General features: G+C 45.0%; 1 protein-coding gene across 5 annotated transcripts in view; it reads right to left on the minus strand.

The window, feature by feature from the left end:
- Window positions 1-17,269, minus strand: part of LOC139108883 (uncharacterized) — a 170,514-nt gene that overhangs the window by 101,809 nt on the left and 51,436 nt on the right. For all 5 annotated transcript variants that reach the window (XM_070667532.1, XM_070667530.1, XM_070667531.1 and 2 more), the window contains 2 exons: window positions 741-821; window positions 166-388 (listed from right to left, as the gene is read on the minus strand). In XM_070667532.1, coding sequence (XP_070523633.1) covers window positions 166-388; window positions 741-821 — 304 coding nt within the window. The remainder of the gene's footprint in view (window positions 1-165; window positions 389-740; window positions 822-17,269) is intronic.

Below are 17,269 nucleotides of genomic sequence, written 5' to 3' on the forward strand. Positions count from 1 at the left end.
AATGAAAGTATCAGCAATTTATATAATATATAAAATAATTTTGAGATAATTATTCTCGTAAGTTATTAAGTTATTATTAGACTTTATCACAATTGTTTCGAGATTTTTTTTACCGAAACGTTTAAATTACGTTAAAAGCAAAAAATGAATCTTAATGTATCAAACCTTGGCGGGATCGGACTTCTCCTGCTGCTCGTTGAAGGTTTGCGAAGCTCTCGACATAGTGTTCCTTCGTGGTGTCGTTGTGCCATCTTGCGAAGGGCGCACGAATTCGATTCTGCCACCCTCTACCACGATGTTGGGGGCTGGTGGAAAATTTTCCGTGTTACCGACCGTATCGCAGTAGCCCAAAAGGCCGGCTTTCTCCCCGTATAGGGGATGAATTTGCCTGCAACAGAGGGTAAAACCTCCCTTAGAACGCTCCATCGGCGATAGATGGTGCCTTGTATCAGATAATTTTAACGAGTTCTTTTTTTTATTCATATACATTCTACAAAATATACAATTGATGGAAACGATTTTAAAACAAAGTTTGAGAAGGAAAAAAAGGTGAGAAATTTAATATTTTTAACGAGCCCGAATACAAACGTAAAAATATTCTTTTACCTAATAATGACGATTAAATATAAAAAAAATTATTTAATACAAAATAAAAGACTTTAAAATATTAAAGATTGTTTATAAAGTATTAATTAACTACTCGGAACATAGTTGCACAGTTGTAATATTAATGAACTTACCTGGGGGACGGTATGGCGCGAGGTTTGTCAAGTGCCAGATCCGAGCTTAGGGGTGAATCGGGTCCACGGCCGCTGGAAGCCCTGTAACATAAACGAAATTATTGTTGGTTAAATTAGTATTCGAAAGCCGAGGGCTGATCGATCGGGACAGCTCTGTTCGGGTCCGCCGTCAAACCTCAAATAACGCGTGGCAATTAATTTTTACACGCGACACAATTCACTTGTACATAATTACACTAATAATTAATTCACATCTGAGAGCCAAGAGCTTCTCGCGAGGGGGAGAAACGCAATTTCCCATTATTCGCGCACTTTCCATCTCGACTTACAACGTAATCATGCCCGCTCGATTGAAAGCAAACGAGCCTCGATTTAACATTCGCGCGTGTCAGCCGATAAACGATTAGAGAAGCCCGTTAGGCACGCGCGCGTAAATCCTCCGCGAACACGAGGGGGCCTCCGATCGAGATGCGCTTTCGCGCGCGAATACGAGAAGCCGCGGGGGCTCTTACGGCCGAGAGTGTCGCGCGAGATGAGAAGGACCGGGAAGCTGCGTTGCGCAAAAGCCGTGATTTCGCACGTACGTATTCCGCTTGCGCTCAATGCACCGCGACTTCAATATTCATATTTCATCCGGCCGTCGACTAAATATCGACCGTTGATTCTGGCAGCCGACGTGAGCTAACAAGCCGCGAATAATTCACAAGCCGCGGAGTTCGACGGAATAATAATTTGACGAGTTAAATATTACGGGGGCGCGCGCGCGGTGACTGCGGAATGAAATTAGATGAGAATAAAGTTACGAGTTCACGCACCTAGGAATATGTATCTTTACGCGCGTGGAAACGTCACGAAGACATGATTTAAAATTGCAAGAGGCTGAATAGAAACGAGGCTCTCGCGATCCCGAGTTTCGACCGAAGCGGAGCTGCTATCGAACTTTTTATAAATATAAATTATTAATAAACGTTTCCAGAGCAGTTTGCGGATATTTTTATATTTTCGTGCTTCTCTACGTTTTACGAAAAGCTCAGTCGGGAAACAATAGCCGTCGATCGTGGAGACAGATCGCGCAGCCCCGTCCGCTTACGCGAATCCGCTCGGTGGTGTTTTTGCTCCTCTCTCGCTCGCTTCCGCTCGCAAATCCTCTCAGACCTCCGCATTTGGAGCTCTTGGCAGCCGCTCAGACGTTTGCGATGAAATATCTAGCACGAGTGACTTTGATCTTCCATGGCGTGCGCTCGAAGCAGCGAGGAGATGCGCGGGCGTGCGTGCGTGCGTGTTCACGCTCGCCCGCGAATGCGTGCACGAACTGTTTTGAGAACCAGGAAGTTTCGCTATTACTGTATGCGTGAGACGTTTTCGATACTCGGCGTAGAATGTTAAATTTCCGACGCAGTCATTTTTAACTTCAAAGAAATTTTAATAAACAAGTATCCTGAATTCAGTAAAAAAAAAAGAAAAAAAAATAAAAAGAAAAAAAATTAATAATAAAATAATTTAACAAATTTTAAAAAGTTTGCCGAACATTTTCAACTAAGTCACAGATGAATTCTTACAAACCAAAGTATCGGGTACGATTCGCGAGTCTCTTCCCGGTTCTCCGCGATACGATACGAGATAAGTGCCGCGGGCTTATCGCGACACGCCATCCGGGAGCGACGTATTTTGTAAGCAAACTTAAATGAGATGGCCGAGGAATTAATGGGCTCGCTTCAACCGGACTCCGAATTTACGCGCCGCCATGGGACACGCGCGTATACCCGTCGCGCGACAGCTGCGCCCGTATGGAAGAGGCCCAGCGAAATCTCGCTGACCCTCTTCCTCGCATTCTCGCGCGGAATGAAGGGTGGGTGAGTCACCCTCGCTGAAATTCTAAAACCGCCCGTTTCCCAAAAGTCTATTACGGAGCACTTAGAGTCACGCGCCTCGGTATTTCTGCGCGCAGCCGCTGGACCGTGCCTACCGATGATCGTTGCACCCGGCTGCACGCCGAGAAGTCGACGGTCTCCCCCGGTGATTTACCGATCCGCGTTCGCGTTCGACGAACGCCTCTTTCACGCCCGGCCCGGACAAAGGGGTTCGCGAAAGTCCGACAATCAATTTTCCTTACCGTTGCCTCGGGCGAATAAACGATTGCCGCGATACTTAAAACCGCGGTCTTATTTCTGGACCTCGCGTTTACAAGGGGAAAAGATAACGAGACGTGTGTCTCATTATCGGCGCGAAGCGAGAAATCTTCTACCGTGACGTGCGACGTTAACCTTTTCGCGCCGCGGTGTTTATAGAGTTCAGCCGCATTCGAAATTTCGTTCAGGAAATACAATTTACGAGGGATTAAGGCGTGATAGAGCGCCGTTGGCGCGCAACGGGAAAAATATTTCTTCCCCTTCGCGTGGAAGTCGCACCGCGTCAATCGTGACGAATTGCAGAAAGAGAGAGAAAGAGGATTCCGGGCTTTGAAATCCTTTTCACAAATGTCACTCGTTCTTTCTTCCCCGCGATAAAAGCCGCGCATCTGAAAAGGAGCTCCGCGAAACGCACGGCGACACTTAGCCGCACCGTTTGTCCCCTTTTTCAGCGGTGTCGTTTGCTTTCTCGTGTAACTTCGCTCAATTGCTGGGTCGTTAAGTCGTAACTGAGAAAGATTGGAGAGAGAAAAAAAAAAAAAAAAGAGAGAGACAAGAGACAGCTTCGAATATTGCACAGGCGAATCGGGCAATCTCGGAAATTCACGCGTCGCGAATTGGAGCACAGAAGCGTCGTCTACAACAGCGTCGTCGTCGTTGTTGTGCGAGACGTTCTCTTGCTCGAGAAACCCAATTTGTCGACCGTCGGCGGTGGTCGCCTTTATGCATCGTAAAAATTACAACGTGACGTCTTCCGACGTTCGCGAGGCGCAATGGCCGAAAACGAGTTATTTCGCGCTGCCCGTGTCGGCAGCGGGAATAAAAAACAGCGGAAACGGCGGGCGCCTTTGAAAGAGAGTCGACGGAGAAATAAAATAGCTGCCCGGGCAAAAATGCCAGTCGCGTAACGATCGTGCAGTCGCATTTTGCTGCGGGTAGCCCGGTAGATTAATGCCACAATTCGAGAATTGTCATAATTCTAAGCCGCTTACGTTGCTCGGTTAGTCCGTTGCCAGACAGATTATATTACAAGTTAAAATCTCGGCGATTTAAACTAATTTAATAAAGGAACATCCCGATGTTAATTTAAAAAAAAAATAAAAAAATAGAAAGAAAAAAGAAAAAAAAATAGCCTCGATAAAAAATGTTTTAATTAAAAATCTTTACAAATTCAAATAAAAAATACATTTCAATGAATAGATAATTTGATTAAAACGATTTAAATCAAAACTCTTTTTCGGAAAAATGTTAGCGAGGAGTACTTTTATCGCGATTTGATTTTAAGGGCGCAAGAGAGCCAATCGTAAATTCTCGGCGATTGGGAGGACTCGGGTGACAGAGTAACCACGCGATTCACCGAAGGAGCGCTCCTTCTTCCTGTTTGCACGCTGCATAATCCGCGATAGACCGAGGTGCAGCAGTCTGCAAAGCCGGTAACGGTACACCCGCCATGCGAATATTCCTCGAACGGAGCCGGTGTCGGATGTGCACGTGCATTAGCGGGCGTCGGGTCTCTTCGTCTTCGCGATGTAACATTATATTCCTTCTCCGCGCGAGAGAGCACGGGCTCTCTACGTCGACTCGCAATGTGTCGCCGCGGTTTGCGCGTCGTGCGGCTCGCTAACGAGAACGTTGGGAAGGACGCGCAATTATTTCCAACGCACTTGCAACCACCACGTGCGTGTTATCCTCGTATGTAATGTAACGTAATATTTCAGAGGATCGAAATCGAGAATCAAAATTATTGGCGTTCGGCGTTACGGACGATAGCGGCCTTATAAAAAATACCTCCGTGAACGATAACAGCTGATACTATTTTATTGTTTAAACGTTTGTTTTATGTCTCGATCAATAACGTTTGTACGAAATTTAGAATTATATATATTATAATTGCGCATAGGTATCATTCCGCAAAATATATTGTGTATTAAAAAAAAAAGAAAATTTAATTGTAAGATATTAATTAAAAAAAAAATACCGCGTTGATTCATTACAGAGTTGAAATAATTGTCGTGGACATCGACGCGATTTGCCATTCTGTGTGAAACCTCGAGAATTATTAAATTCCCGTGCTTGGAAATCGGATTCTCCCCTCGCCGTCCATTTGTACGCGTTCACTTATGAACGAGCCGTAAGCCGAAATGTCGAATGGCTGTCGAACGGTTTTCGAAGGGTTTCGCGCATTCAGGGGTGCCGTCGAAATCCCGCTGAATTCCCGCGAGACGTGATCTTAACAGGCCTCGAAATATTTCATAAGAGGCTGACTATCCCTGCATCGACGAGATCTCATTCGGCTAGTCGCGAAAAATGACATGATCGGCTTATGCGAGCGCAAAACCTTTGACCTCTGATGCAGGTACAATTCACGACGGACGTGAAAGCACATGCTTCTCCTTCCGCTCTTTCTCTTACAAATTAACCAAATTTTTTTAATACTTTTGATTAAAAAAAATAGATTCGCGCTTTGTTAAATATTTTCGTGACTTATTAACTTCTTCATTAAAAAGAAAAAAAAAAAAATTGATCAGCGAGTCAGTCGAGTTTTACGATTCTATCGTTTACTGCTCTCGCATTTACGCTTGATTTAAAGAGAAGGCTTCAACGTCGGGTAGCCCGAATGACTTTCAGCGAGTACTCCCGTTTATTAAAATCCACATTTCCCCTCTTCGGTGGGTGTGACACTCGCGGTTTTTCCAGCCAGAAAACGCAGGGCGAGGTGGGAAAGAGATGCGCCCTTAATGCACATTTCGTGCGAATCCGCGTTTTTTTTCCCGAGGGCGGAGGTGCTTTGCGAGAGCGCGGATCGCGCGATAAAACGCGGAACGTTAAAAAACGCCCTACGGCTTTCACTCTCCGTTACAAAGGGAACGGCGTATCCCACCTTTTTTCCGTTCTCTCGCAATTCCCTCCTTTCGCGCGCTTATCCATATCGCAGCTCCCATTTCCGTCGCCCTCCCCGCTACCCCAATTGGCTCGACTGGCGAGGCGAAATGCATACCTGTGATCGAGCGCTTCACAAAAATGTTCGAATTATGGAAATTATAACGCGCCGAGTCACACAGATGGGCTCGAGAGCTTTTTTCCGGAAGACGAAAAATCGCTAAAAGAGATTGCCTCAAAGCTCTTAAATCCGACGGAGGGGGGCTACACGAAATTTTATTCCGATCGAAATAATACACAGATTCAATCAGATTTCAATAACAATTTTGCGAGTGCCATTGTTTCGTAATAAATGCACACTTGGAAGACCATAAGTGCATCTGGTCGCAGAAAATTTATCCCGGCGGCAGCTACGAAAAATTAATTAAATATTCAATCAGTTTAATTGATTTATTGATATTTTGTTTTGTTAATTTTATAAAAAAAAAAAAAAAAAAAATTTTTTTTACACAACTCGTAAGAAGTTCGTAATAAACAGTTCGTAACGACCCTGCCTCTCGTAACGAGAGGCAAAGTATAACGCGTCGATAATTCGAGAGCAATGAGGGCGAGACGAAAGAGCAGCGGGGCCGCGTAAACAGACGCATCGCTTAGAGAATGCACCTGCACGCAGCTCGGTCACTATTTCTGGTCGCGCGCGATGGCACTCGCTCGCTCCGGACACTTCACGCGCCGCTGAAACGACGTTATATTTACCGCTTCCTCGTGCCCGAGCTCGGGACGATTCTCGGCTGCTCCTTCTCGTTCTGGGTCAAAAGTCTCGCCACCGACGACGGAAGAAGCCGAGGGGAACGAGCCCGCGTGAGAACAAATTTCTCTAACAGTGGGAACCAGAGCGGCAAGACGCAGGTGTGTAATTGCCGATTTTCGCAATCAACTTGATTCACGACCGCGTAAACGTGCGTAAAAAAAAAAATAAAAAAAAAAAATGTGGGTTTAAAATCTAAACAAGTTAGGATTACTAAAGAGTACACAAAAAATATTTGCGGCGAGAAACCTTGCAAATAACATAAACGGCGATAGTAAATGCGCTTGAAATACCGAGATTAAATTAAAATAATTAAAACTTAAGAAGTATTTATTCTGTTAAAATTTTCACCCAACACGCTGTCCTCTGAAATTATTCAACGACGTGTAGAATAAACTTGAATTAATTAAAATACAAAAATTTCCGCGAGGCAACAATAACAACTAGTTTCGAAGTGTTAAAAATTTTCTGCATACGAGACTATCTTTCACGTGGCGTTTATTTCAACGGCGTTTATCTCGACTCATTACGTTCGAGTCTCTTAAGTTTCCTGTCATAGCGGAGCAACCGGGTCGACAAACAGGACTCGAAAAAGCAAAGGCTACGAGGACACATCAGTCTCCGATCTTAACGACCCTCGTAAGGGAAGAGGTGAAAAAAGGCACGCGGCAACGTTACGCGACGCCAAGACATATAACATCGCGAGGAGAAGCGGAACGCTTGGAAAAACACTCGGCTCGATCTTCAAACGATAACTACTTCCGGCCGGATGTGCCACTCACGAATACCTTTCGCCCGACGGCCAGGGTGCAGCGCGAGTCGAAGGGCGGGCGAATCGTCTTTTCGTATTCCTCCCGCTCGTCTCTCGTGACTGTCAATTTTGCTTTGATAAACGCGAACTCGATCGGTCGGTGAATCGACAGTTCTGGAGGAGATAACCCGGAGATAACGAGACGAAAAAAGTGCTCGAAGCCAGAGTGCTTGAATAAAACATTGAAACCACATTGTGGATTTTCTCGTGGCACTTTTATGGTGTTAATTTCAAAAGTACGGATCAGAAAAGATAACTCTCGATTTATGACAGGTAGAATCTCCCCAAAACGACGACCATGCACTTTTAAAGTCAATAGTAAAAATTATCAATTCGTCTTGTCTCGTGCAATTGATTAAAAATTGCGATAAAATAAATTTAAAAATTATTTATATATTAAAAAATAATAATAATAATTGAATATATTTAATTTCAATATTACATCTCCGTGTATTTCAAGCGCCTCAATCAATTTACCGTCACCACGCCTAAAGAATGCGACGCGCTAGGCTGCGCAAGTTAATTCGCGTCCTCGCCTTCCGCATCATTATTCGAAAATCGCGTAACTGGCTTCGTGAATGAACCGCGGGAGGTCAAGCGCGGGGCTGGCCCGTTAGAGCGACAACCACGGGCCGGTTTGGAGTGTCATGCATCAGCGAATGATTACCGGTGATTGTCGGCGCTTGGCTAACTCGCGTGCGACAATGGCTTGGTCAACGTTCGACCCGTTCGAATACGCGCGACATACGGCGTTGCATTATGCAAATAAACGTGGTGGAAGCGAGCGAACGGTGTGCGAGCAGTATGCGCGAGTTCGACGAAAGATCTGTCGTCCTCCTCCTCGTCTCCATTTTATTTCGCGACGTTAACGGGTCTTTTAAGGACGTCGGGATGCGCGCGAGAGCGCAGCGCGTCTCTCCGCGTTCCGGAAAATCTATTTCGGGTACGCGCATCGCGAAACGCAATTGCCAGCTGAATCATATAGTCGAGCACCCGCTATAACTCTAGGCGATGCTGATAGGCGACTCGGGCACGAGCCGTGAGTCATTGCGCTGTTGACAGAGTCCGCTTCGCAGCGGCTCCTATCCAGGTCGGTTATAAATTCGTTCGCCTCGCAGGGTGGACGAGCTGAAATTCTCCCTTTCTCCCCCCCCCTCGCTCATCTCGGGATCTAACGAAACCGCATGTTGAATCGAACCGAACGCAGCGAATCGCGCGTGTTGTAGCGGACGGTCGAGAGTGACTCCGACGATCGAATTAATCGTCTTCTCGAGCCGGCAATTAAGCGCAACTCCCCTCCCCCTTCTCCGTGATTAAACGTGGAAGCGCAACACGTAACGTAATTGCCACGTGCGTTGTTTTTCCCCGCCCTCGATGAACTTATCACGCGTGACGTTTAAGGAACAACGAGCGGAGTGATCGCCGAGTATTTATAATTCAAACATAATCTCGCCCTTCGTTTTGTATTTTCTAATTAACAGCTCGGGACGAGGCACTTTAATTCGTCTTCCGTTCTTTTATTTGTTCGAGAATTATATCTCGATATTTTTTCGCGAAATCTCGCGACGCAAGGGCACCCCTCTGTCTATCGCAATGAGATAAATAATTGCAAACGCGTGTTGCTCAGCGAGATAGGCGTGCAAAGCTGCAAGTTGCGGCGGCTATTCATAGTCCTCCGACCGATTGTACCGTAAGATTTATGCACGGCGGGTTCTCATCGCCGGCAATGAAAATCAAATTTGTAACCGCGACAGCTTCCGGCCGGCAGCTCGTCGCGAGGCAATATTCAGCCCATCGTCGCGGCCGTCCGATAACGTTAAGCCGGCGACCCCATCGCCGCGTATTGCTGTCCAGAAAGCTGCATAATGTACGAAGAGATATTATCGCGCGACCCTCGCGCACGTCGGTTCGCATATGGTACCCGGCGCGACAGCCTTTCACGATGGTTCTCCCGTGGGAATAATTAAAATTCCTCGTAGCGCCCCTCGAGTTCGCGCGATATCAGATGCCGATACGCCGCGTCAATCGGCACTCGACACTTTCGAGCTGTGAATCTTGAGTCTGATAAAATAAAATTCGAACGCGATTAGAATCGTATCGTAATCCGTTGATCTCGCTACATCTCGTTATCGCGCGGACCTCCGATTTTCTGGGCGGCTCTCCCGGACGTTCCGTTCACTTTCTCCGGGCGGACGGAATAAAAGAGAGAGGAGACGCGGGAAATTGTGCAATTTTATGGCGCGAACGCAATTCCGAACTTTTACGCGCGTCGAATTTTCCGCGTGGCGCGCGGGGGCCGTGTTCCGGACGTTTCCGTACCGCCGCTTGCGTTTTTCATCCCCTATGGAAAAACATTGGACGAGCTTGTTGGAACAACAACAACGGGCCTGCCGCGGGCGAATTTATCGAGAACAATTTTCCACGCTCGTTCTCCGCTCGAGCTTACATTCGTAGATACGAGGAGGGGGCCCCGGATGCGCGGGAGAGCCGCGTGGGTTATCTCCCACGCGTGTGCACCGAGCGAGTCGCTCCACTTGAATATTTATTCGTCTGTTCGAGTCGCGCCGACGATTGTAACGACGATCGAAAGAGCCCCGGCTTGGGGAAAAAGCGTTACGTGCCTCGAAAACTGGTCGCGCTCGCCGCTCGCGATTCGATAAGCCTGTTAAACTGGAAAAAAAAAAGAAAAAAAAAAAATCTAGCGCCCTTGGGGTCCATAGTCGCCGGTCCGATGTGGTCCATTGGTAACACTTTGGGTGACCAAGCGGACTAGTTTTAGTATTACAGTCGCCGACCGTATACTCAATGGTTACGGAGCCATTGGTACCGCAGTCAATGATGCTCTCGGTTGAAAATAGACCAACTATTCCGGGACAACAAAGGGAACTGTGATATGACCTAACAGACGTATTTCTCGCTCAGTGGAATACCTAGTGGCTCACGTAAAAGTCCCTGCTTTGTGTCGGCGTAATTGATCACGGATATGTTTCTGTGTACACGATTCTTACGAGGCGCGGAACAATTTTCGCGGTTTATTCATCACTTTTGATCGAACGTAAAAACGTGTCGTCGTTAAACAAACAAACGAAAATAAAAAATGCATCTCGCGGATTCTGCGGGAGAGGGATGGTGGTTTCAAACCAGTTTTACATAATATCGATGTGTATCGACAACGCATCATTACTCTTTACCATTATCCGGCGACGGGAAAGCAGAATGTAATTTAACGTCATTAATGCCCAGCGATGGGATATTAAGGGATGCAACTGTATTATTAATTAAATTTCGTCTCTCTATATTATAGATCACGCTCTCTCTCTTTCTCTCTCTCTCTCTTCCTCTGTACAGAAACAAGAGAGCGTGGACCTATCGAATCCGTAGTTGCGGCTAGGCCTAAACACGGTTGAGTTACACGAATTCGGGCGCATTTCATTATCTCGATTAAGTGTTACGATCGTAACACAATAGTGCAACAACAGTAACATTGCAGCAAGATATTATTGCACATAGGAAACGCGAGGCAGTCCGGCAAATGAAAATATTACACTGCGGCGGTACGATTTGCCTGACGGTGCATTCGAGCGTTCTGCGCGACAGATTTAGTTACGCTGGGATCGAACCTCCAGCGTTCGTCAATTCCTCGTTCTATCGTCAATGACTCCGCTCATTAACCTCCGGCTCGATTTAATTTCTCATTCGAAATCATACGTCGAATTAAACCGCCTATTTTGTCCAAATAATCGTCTCGATCATATTTCCACGTCGCTATTTATTATTTATTTATAACGCATGCATAATGCATGATGTATAATCACGGCTCTTTTATAATCTCGATTATCCGCGCTCGGGCTTTGATATCGCCGGAATATCCGCCGTTTATCCAGTTTAGACACTTGACAGCTCAGATTACTCGTGAGGTAATTCGAAGATCGACAGGTACCACGTTCTGCAACCAAGGGCTTTTGTTCTCTCGATGGGCGATCCGCGCGAGTATGCACGTACGTCGCCCTAAGGTACTCGGGATATATCTAAGGTCCAAGCAACAGAGTAACCTGCCCGCGCGCGTCGTGCAGCTGCGCCACGCAATCAGCGGACGCACTCGCGGCGGGATCGTTACTCGTCATTACAGAGTTACACGCTCGAATAGCCGACGTTACAAATTACAGAGACGGCCAACGTACTCCTTTTCCCTTTCGCCCTATTCTCCCTAACACGTTCTTTCTCTCTCTCTCTCTCTCTTTCTCTTTCAACTTCGCTAACTGCCTAACTGCCGTTCGCGGATAAGCGACCTCCTCTGCTACGCCGGTGGAATCGCGAGAGCATTGTTATCAGGATTATCCACATCCGCGGCGACTCGCCAAATTAACCAGAACACCACTCTCGTGACGCTCGACAACCCCTCGAGCTCGCCCGTTTCGCAGCGCGAGGATAATCCCTTCGCGTTGTAAGAGATTGTAATATGTCAGATTGACGTTCCGCGCAGCGATACTGTTAAACTCGAGCTCTTCGTGGAACGTAGAATAGAGGTGATTGCGATAACAACCCTGCGAGTATAACACGCGACATTCCGCGGTTATCTTTCGTTGCGTTTGCGACGTTTGATATTAAATTAATATTTTTCTTTTTTTTTTTCTTTTTCTTTTCGACATGAATTTATTATAATTATCAATTTTAAGTCTATCCTCGCGCTTCTAAAAACTAAGTTTACTATTATTTATTGACCGAACCGAGGCTGCGCCTTAACTTTAATTGCAATACGGTCTCGTCGCTTACCATGAGATTACTTAGACGAAACTTTGCGTACCATTAGCGCCCGATAACGATCTCTCCTGCAGGACTCTAGAAACCAGGATTACATGTATCTTGTTACGATTCTCCGGAGTATATTAAACTGCTTTCTCGCGGGTTGATAATGCAACGCGGATAATGGGAATGGACGAAGTAACGACAAAATAATGAGTAAGACGATTACTCCTCGCGATGCATTATACTAAATATGTATAGCGAATGACATTACTTTTCTAAATCTACATCCGTTTGCGTCAACAGAATCGATTATTTATGCGCAGACAATTTTTAATTTCTAAAATAATTACATTTTTATAATGGCAAGATACTTAATCTAAATGTAAAACGCTTGGAAATATCCACAATCTTTCTTTCTTTTTTTTTTCTTTTAAAAACGTTTAAACTTGTTATCAAAATTTCCCTGCTCTTTTTATCTCTTTGATACGTCGCCACTTAATTTTCACTTCACGATGTTACCTTGCCTACGTAATGGACTACTTGACGCATTTAATATTCTCGTTGAGCATTACTTAAAGCATATTAATTACTTGTTCTTCGTCTTATGATTACAAGATCGCGCGTAGTTTGCGTTCTCTTGTGCATTAAACAAATTTCGAGTGATTATTTACGAGAAAGATATTCCCGAGACGAGAATGCCGGAAGACGCCGGGATAAAGGGAATGAAACAGAGACGGGAGTATCGCGCTCTCTTTCCTCGATGCTGAACGTGGGGAGGACGGGGTTTCCACGGGGTTGCTTTCGCGTAACTTCATTCGACGAGCGACGGTCCCGATGGATTCGCCGCTCGCGCCACCATCACCGCAAACTCGCCGGTCCGTGTCTAATTAGTAATTACGATTCATGAGAGCGGCGAGCTCCGTTAATCCCACATCGCTCCTTGCGCTCCTGCGCCCGAAATCGTGAAAGCAATCTTATCCGCGCGAAACGAGCTATTAACGTACGACGGGATTAATTCAACGGATTAATAATGCGAATAATCGTGCACTCGTCGCCGATCATTCCTCGACTTCGATAAACGATGCGCGGAGAACGATTCCCTCCCTTCCCCCGAAGGGAATATTATCTTGCTTGGTTCACTCGGTTAATCCCAGCGTTTGTAATATTAAGAAGGAAACTTTTAATTTTCCCCGAACGTCGTAAAATAATTTCAACGTTTCTCAAAGAGCCGAAGCGCGATTATGAATTCCGTGTAAGCGAGAGGGATTTAATATCTCGTTACCGTAAAATGTAAACTTATTTATTGCGCGACTAGTGTGCCGCGCAAATAAAAAGCTGGGATGTTGGTTTTGCATATGTTTGTTTTCCGTTACGGCAGTGGTTTTCCAAACAATGGGGATGCACCCTTTTGTAAGGGTGTTCGAAACCGCGATAGGGGAAGCTGGTATTTTCTCACGGGAGCAGAAAAATATCGGAATCATATAAAATGTTCACTTTCGTGCTACAAATACATATTAGTGTCTAAATTTTATATTAATAATTATTCAGTTGCATAAAATGAGCTGTTTGAAGGTACATAATCGAAACAAAAAATGATTTTTGTTTCAATAACAATCGATAATTTTATAAGATATGTAAATTTTCGTTTTGATTCTAATTTCCTGCCTAGTTTTCGAGATCAACGTGTTGTTTAAGACACTCTGTGCATCGGAATTATATTGCTTGAGATATGCATTTCGGCGCTTCTTAATCACGTAGCACAATAGTCCACGGAAACGTTGTAAAACAATGATCAAGAAAATAAAGGCAGCAATTTATATACCAGTCACGTGCCACCCACCAAACCATTCTTTACGACACACAACGTTAAGAGATTTCAGTGTTGCAACTAGCACTTGCCTACACAAAACTTTCTTTTGGTCTTACTTTATTATCCCGGTCAATGGAGTATATTCATTGCCTGCTTTATTTCGTAACTTTACATAAAACCCTTTACGAATATTAAAGTTCCTATTCTTCACGAACAAATTAATTTCTGTTATGCATTATTTCTTCTTATTTTTTTCATAATAATTAGTTTTTTTTTAATTAATAGATAGTTAATATATAGATATAAATTCGTCGAGAAAAGACTATGTTAAATTAGTATAATAAGAAATAGAAATTACATAAGGAAGCAAGGTCTCCTAGATCGAGATCTCAAGAGAACAATTATGAAAATTAATTAATCGAAGCAGAAAGACATCAAAGTTAAAGGTCGAGGGGCCACGGGAGGTACTATATGTTGGCCTAAATATTGATTTCCTCCGCACGACATTCCCTCGGCACGCGCGCGAACATTTCTCCTGACAATCGTGATCAAAGGCTTGCCACACCACCGTATATATCTCGATGGTCCACACGCGACATATGCAGCCCGCGAATTCGATCTCTCGGCGGACCGCAGCTGCGGCTGTCTTCAAAGGAGAGGAACCCCATAAAATCGTAATATGGTCAGTTAACGCGCCATTGGACGACGAAAACATCAGACACGGTCGATCGCGCGAAAATCCGACGACTGCGTGGAGAAAACGTTTCCATTAACGAGCAATTAAGAGTTCCATTACAATTTTAAATTTCGCTCGATCGGCTGGCTTCGATCCGTCGCGCGTCGCGCCCAGTTTTCTGCTTTGTAATAAAAAAAAAAAAAAAAGATTACGCGCAGAATTTATCTACCACTTCGTTGTAGCTACATTCACAACTCTAAGAATATATATCAATATCGAAAACAAAGTAAAATTAGTGAAGTTACCCAGACGAATGTTGAGCAAAAGTTCGAAGATGCAAATTATTTAAGATGTAGTTTAATCGGGTGGGAGAAGGGAGAGGAGCACTTTTCTGCTACAGACAAGCGACTCGATGCAATTTCCTGTTTCGTGCGACGAGAGTCTTTTTAGATGGACCAACCGTAAATTAAAGCAACGACGGACGACGTAACGAAACTGTCTCGTGGAAGGCATTTATTTTAATTAAGGTCGCCCGTGCTGTCTGTCGCTGATGTTTTCAGGCGTCAATTTCGATGTCGTTATCACGCGTTATGTCAATGCCTTGCGCAATGTACTTAGCATGTGATATACGCACGGTACACGTCTCTCGCTTCGTGAATTAATGGCGCACCGGCTCCTGGAGAGCCGGCGCCGCGTTATGACGCCGATCGATAGAACGTGAGAATACAATATCAACGCTCGATCAAACGAGATTGAGCACGCCGGGTTTTACGATGGTCCTTAGATTATTTTCATCCCAATCGATTCCGTGCGAGGGCATCGTAAACCCGAAGAGACAAACTGTAAAAGTGTAGCCGCGCGGCACCACGCCGTAAAGTTTCCTGCGCGACTCATCAAATTTCATGTGCAATATTTAAAAAATGCGTCACCGCGGTATTGTCCATCGAAAATCAAGAGTACCGTGGAACCGTCCGCGAGCGAGATGGAACGATAAAACGACGAGATCGATTTTAGGTATTTCCATTGGAACGCAAAGTTAAGTCCGTAAATTAACCAGAGTGATATTCACAGTATGCATTAATTCAATAATAATTTTAAAAATAAATTTAATTAATACAAATATAAAATGCCCGTAATTTTTAAATTTAGATCGTCGAAAAAGAAAGAAAAAAAAAAGAAAAAGGATTACGTAACTAATCTCACGTAAGATCAAATTGCAGTCCCAGAAATATCCATTTAAATTAAGTATGCATTTTTAAAAAGTCCCACTTTTGTTTGTTTCCACTGCGCTTATTACAGACATCGATAGCTCGCGCAAAAAGCTACCACGCATGTATGCACCTCATTTACGCTCGCTTGCACGAGTTCCGTCTCTTCTTTCTCTTAGCACCTCTTCGCATCTCCCTCCCGTTCTTTTTCTACCGCCGCCGTCGACGGTTATTAGCGATGCACGCGTGCAACGAACGATGTGCATCTGCCCGCAAGCTGGCGACCGGCTGGCATTAAACGGAAAAGCGGGACAGCGGGAACGAGGGATTTAACGTCGTGTCCGCGGTCGGCGACGCTGATATAAACGACGTCGCGCGCTTGTTAAACGGCCGCGGATTCTTCGGTGGTCCCTTCTTCGGCGGAGCCGAGAACGCGGATCGATTTACGCGTCACCGCGAAACTACGTCGGCTGCACACCCAAACCATTGTAACTACAACCCGTCGACCGCCACGAAGAAACGTTAATCACATCCGCGAAACGGCGCGAGTATATACTAAGCGCGCGCAAAAACACCGCTCGTTCCTCGTAATATGCAGAGTTTGCGGCGACCGATAAGAAAGTAATAACTCCGGTGCGGTTTTCGGTGCACTTCCCTCACCGTGCGCCTTCGTGCGGCACTTCCGCGCAAGTTCTAACCGGCCGTTCGTCTCGAGGCGCATTGGGAATTTATTCGGGACGGTTTATTTCGAGAACGACGTGATCCGAATTCCGAGCTGCTCGCATTTGTCACGCGAGAGAGTTAATTGACGAGTCGCGGCCACCGGCACGCTTACGAAGTTCAACCGATTTCTAATTCGACGCGGTAACGTCCGCATCGTCGTCGTGCAGTAAATGCAGCGCGCTACTTGTTGTCGAACCGAGGTGCACTTTCAATCGACACACATAGCAGTTTACTTATAATTATGACGAGGACGTCGTAAATCAGCTTTGTCGGGACCGGCCGAAGTACGAATTCAATAGCGATCTTAAACTGCACACGGGTCATTAAATAATGACACAGTGCTCGATCACGCGTCAAACAATCGTACGAGTTTTCGCACTCGACGTGTCGCTTTACGAGATACCATACCGACGACGCGCGGTTAATAAAAGAACAATCGAACCGTCAATTTCACGCACGCAATAACGCATCGGGATCGAATCGGGAGTAGTAAAAAAAAATTTTTGACGACGTATTATTTGAGCATTCAAGGTGAGTTATACTGTACAATAAAACTCAGTAAAAAAAAAAAAAAAAAAAAAAAAAAAAAAAATTAAAAATAGGTATAAGCTTCTTGTAATTACTTATTAATTACTCATATTAGAAAACTCCATTATTTATAATTATTAAAAAAAAGGGATAAGCAAGCTGTATATTTTTATTCTGGCGAAATTAAATTTATTCAAAATCGGTATAATT

This window comes from Cardiocondyla obscurior, linkage group LG16, assembly GCF_019399895.1.
Source record: "Cardiocondyla obscurior isolate alpha-2009 linkage group LG16, Cobs3.1, whole genome shotgun sequence".
Taxonomy (NCBI): domain Eukaryota; kingdom Metazoa; phylum Arthropoda; class Insecta; order Hymenoptera; family Formicidae; genus Cardiocondyla; species Cardiocondyla obscurior.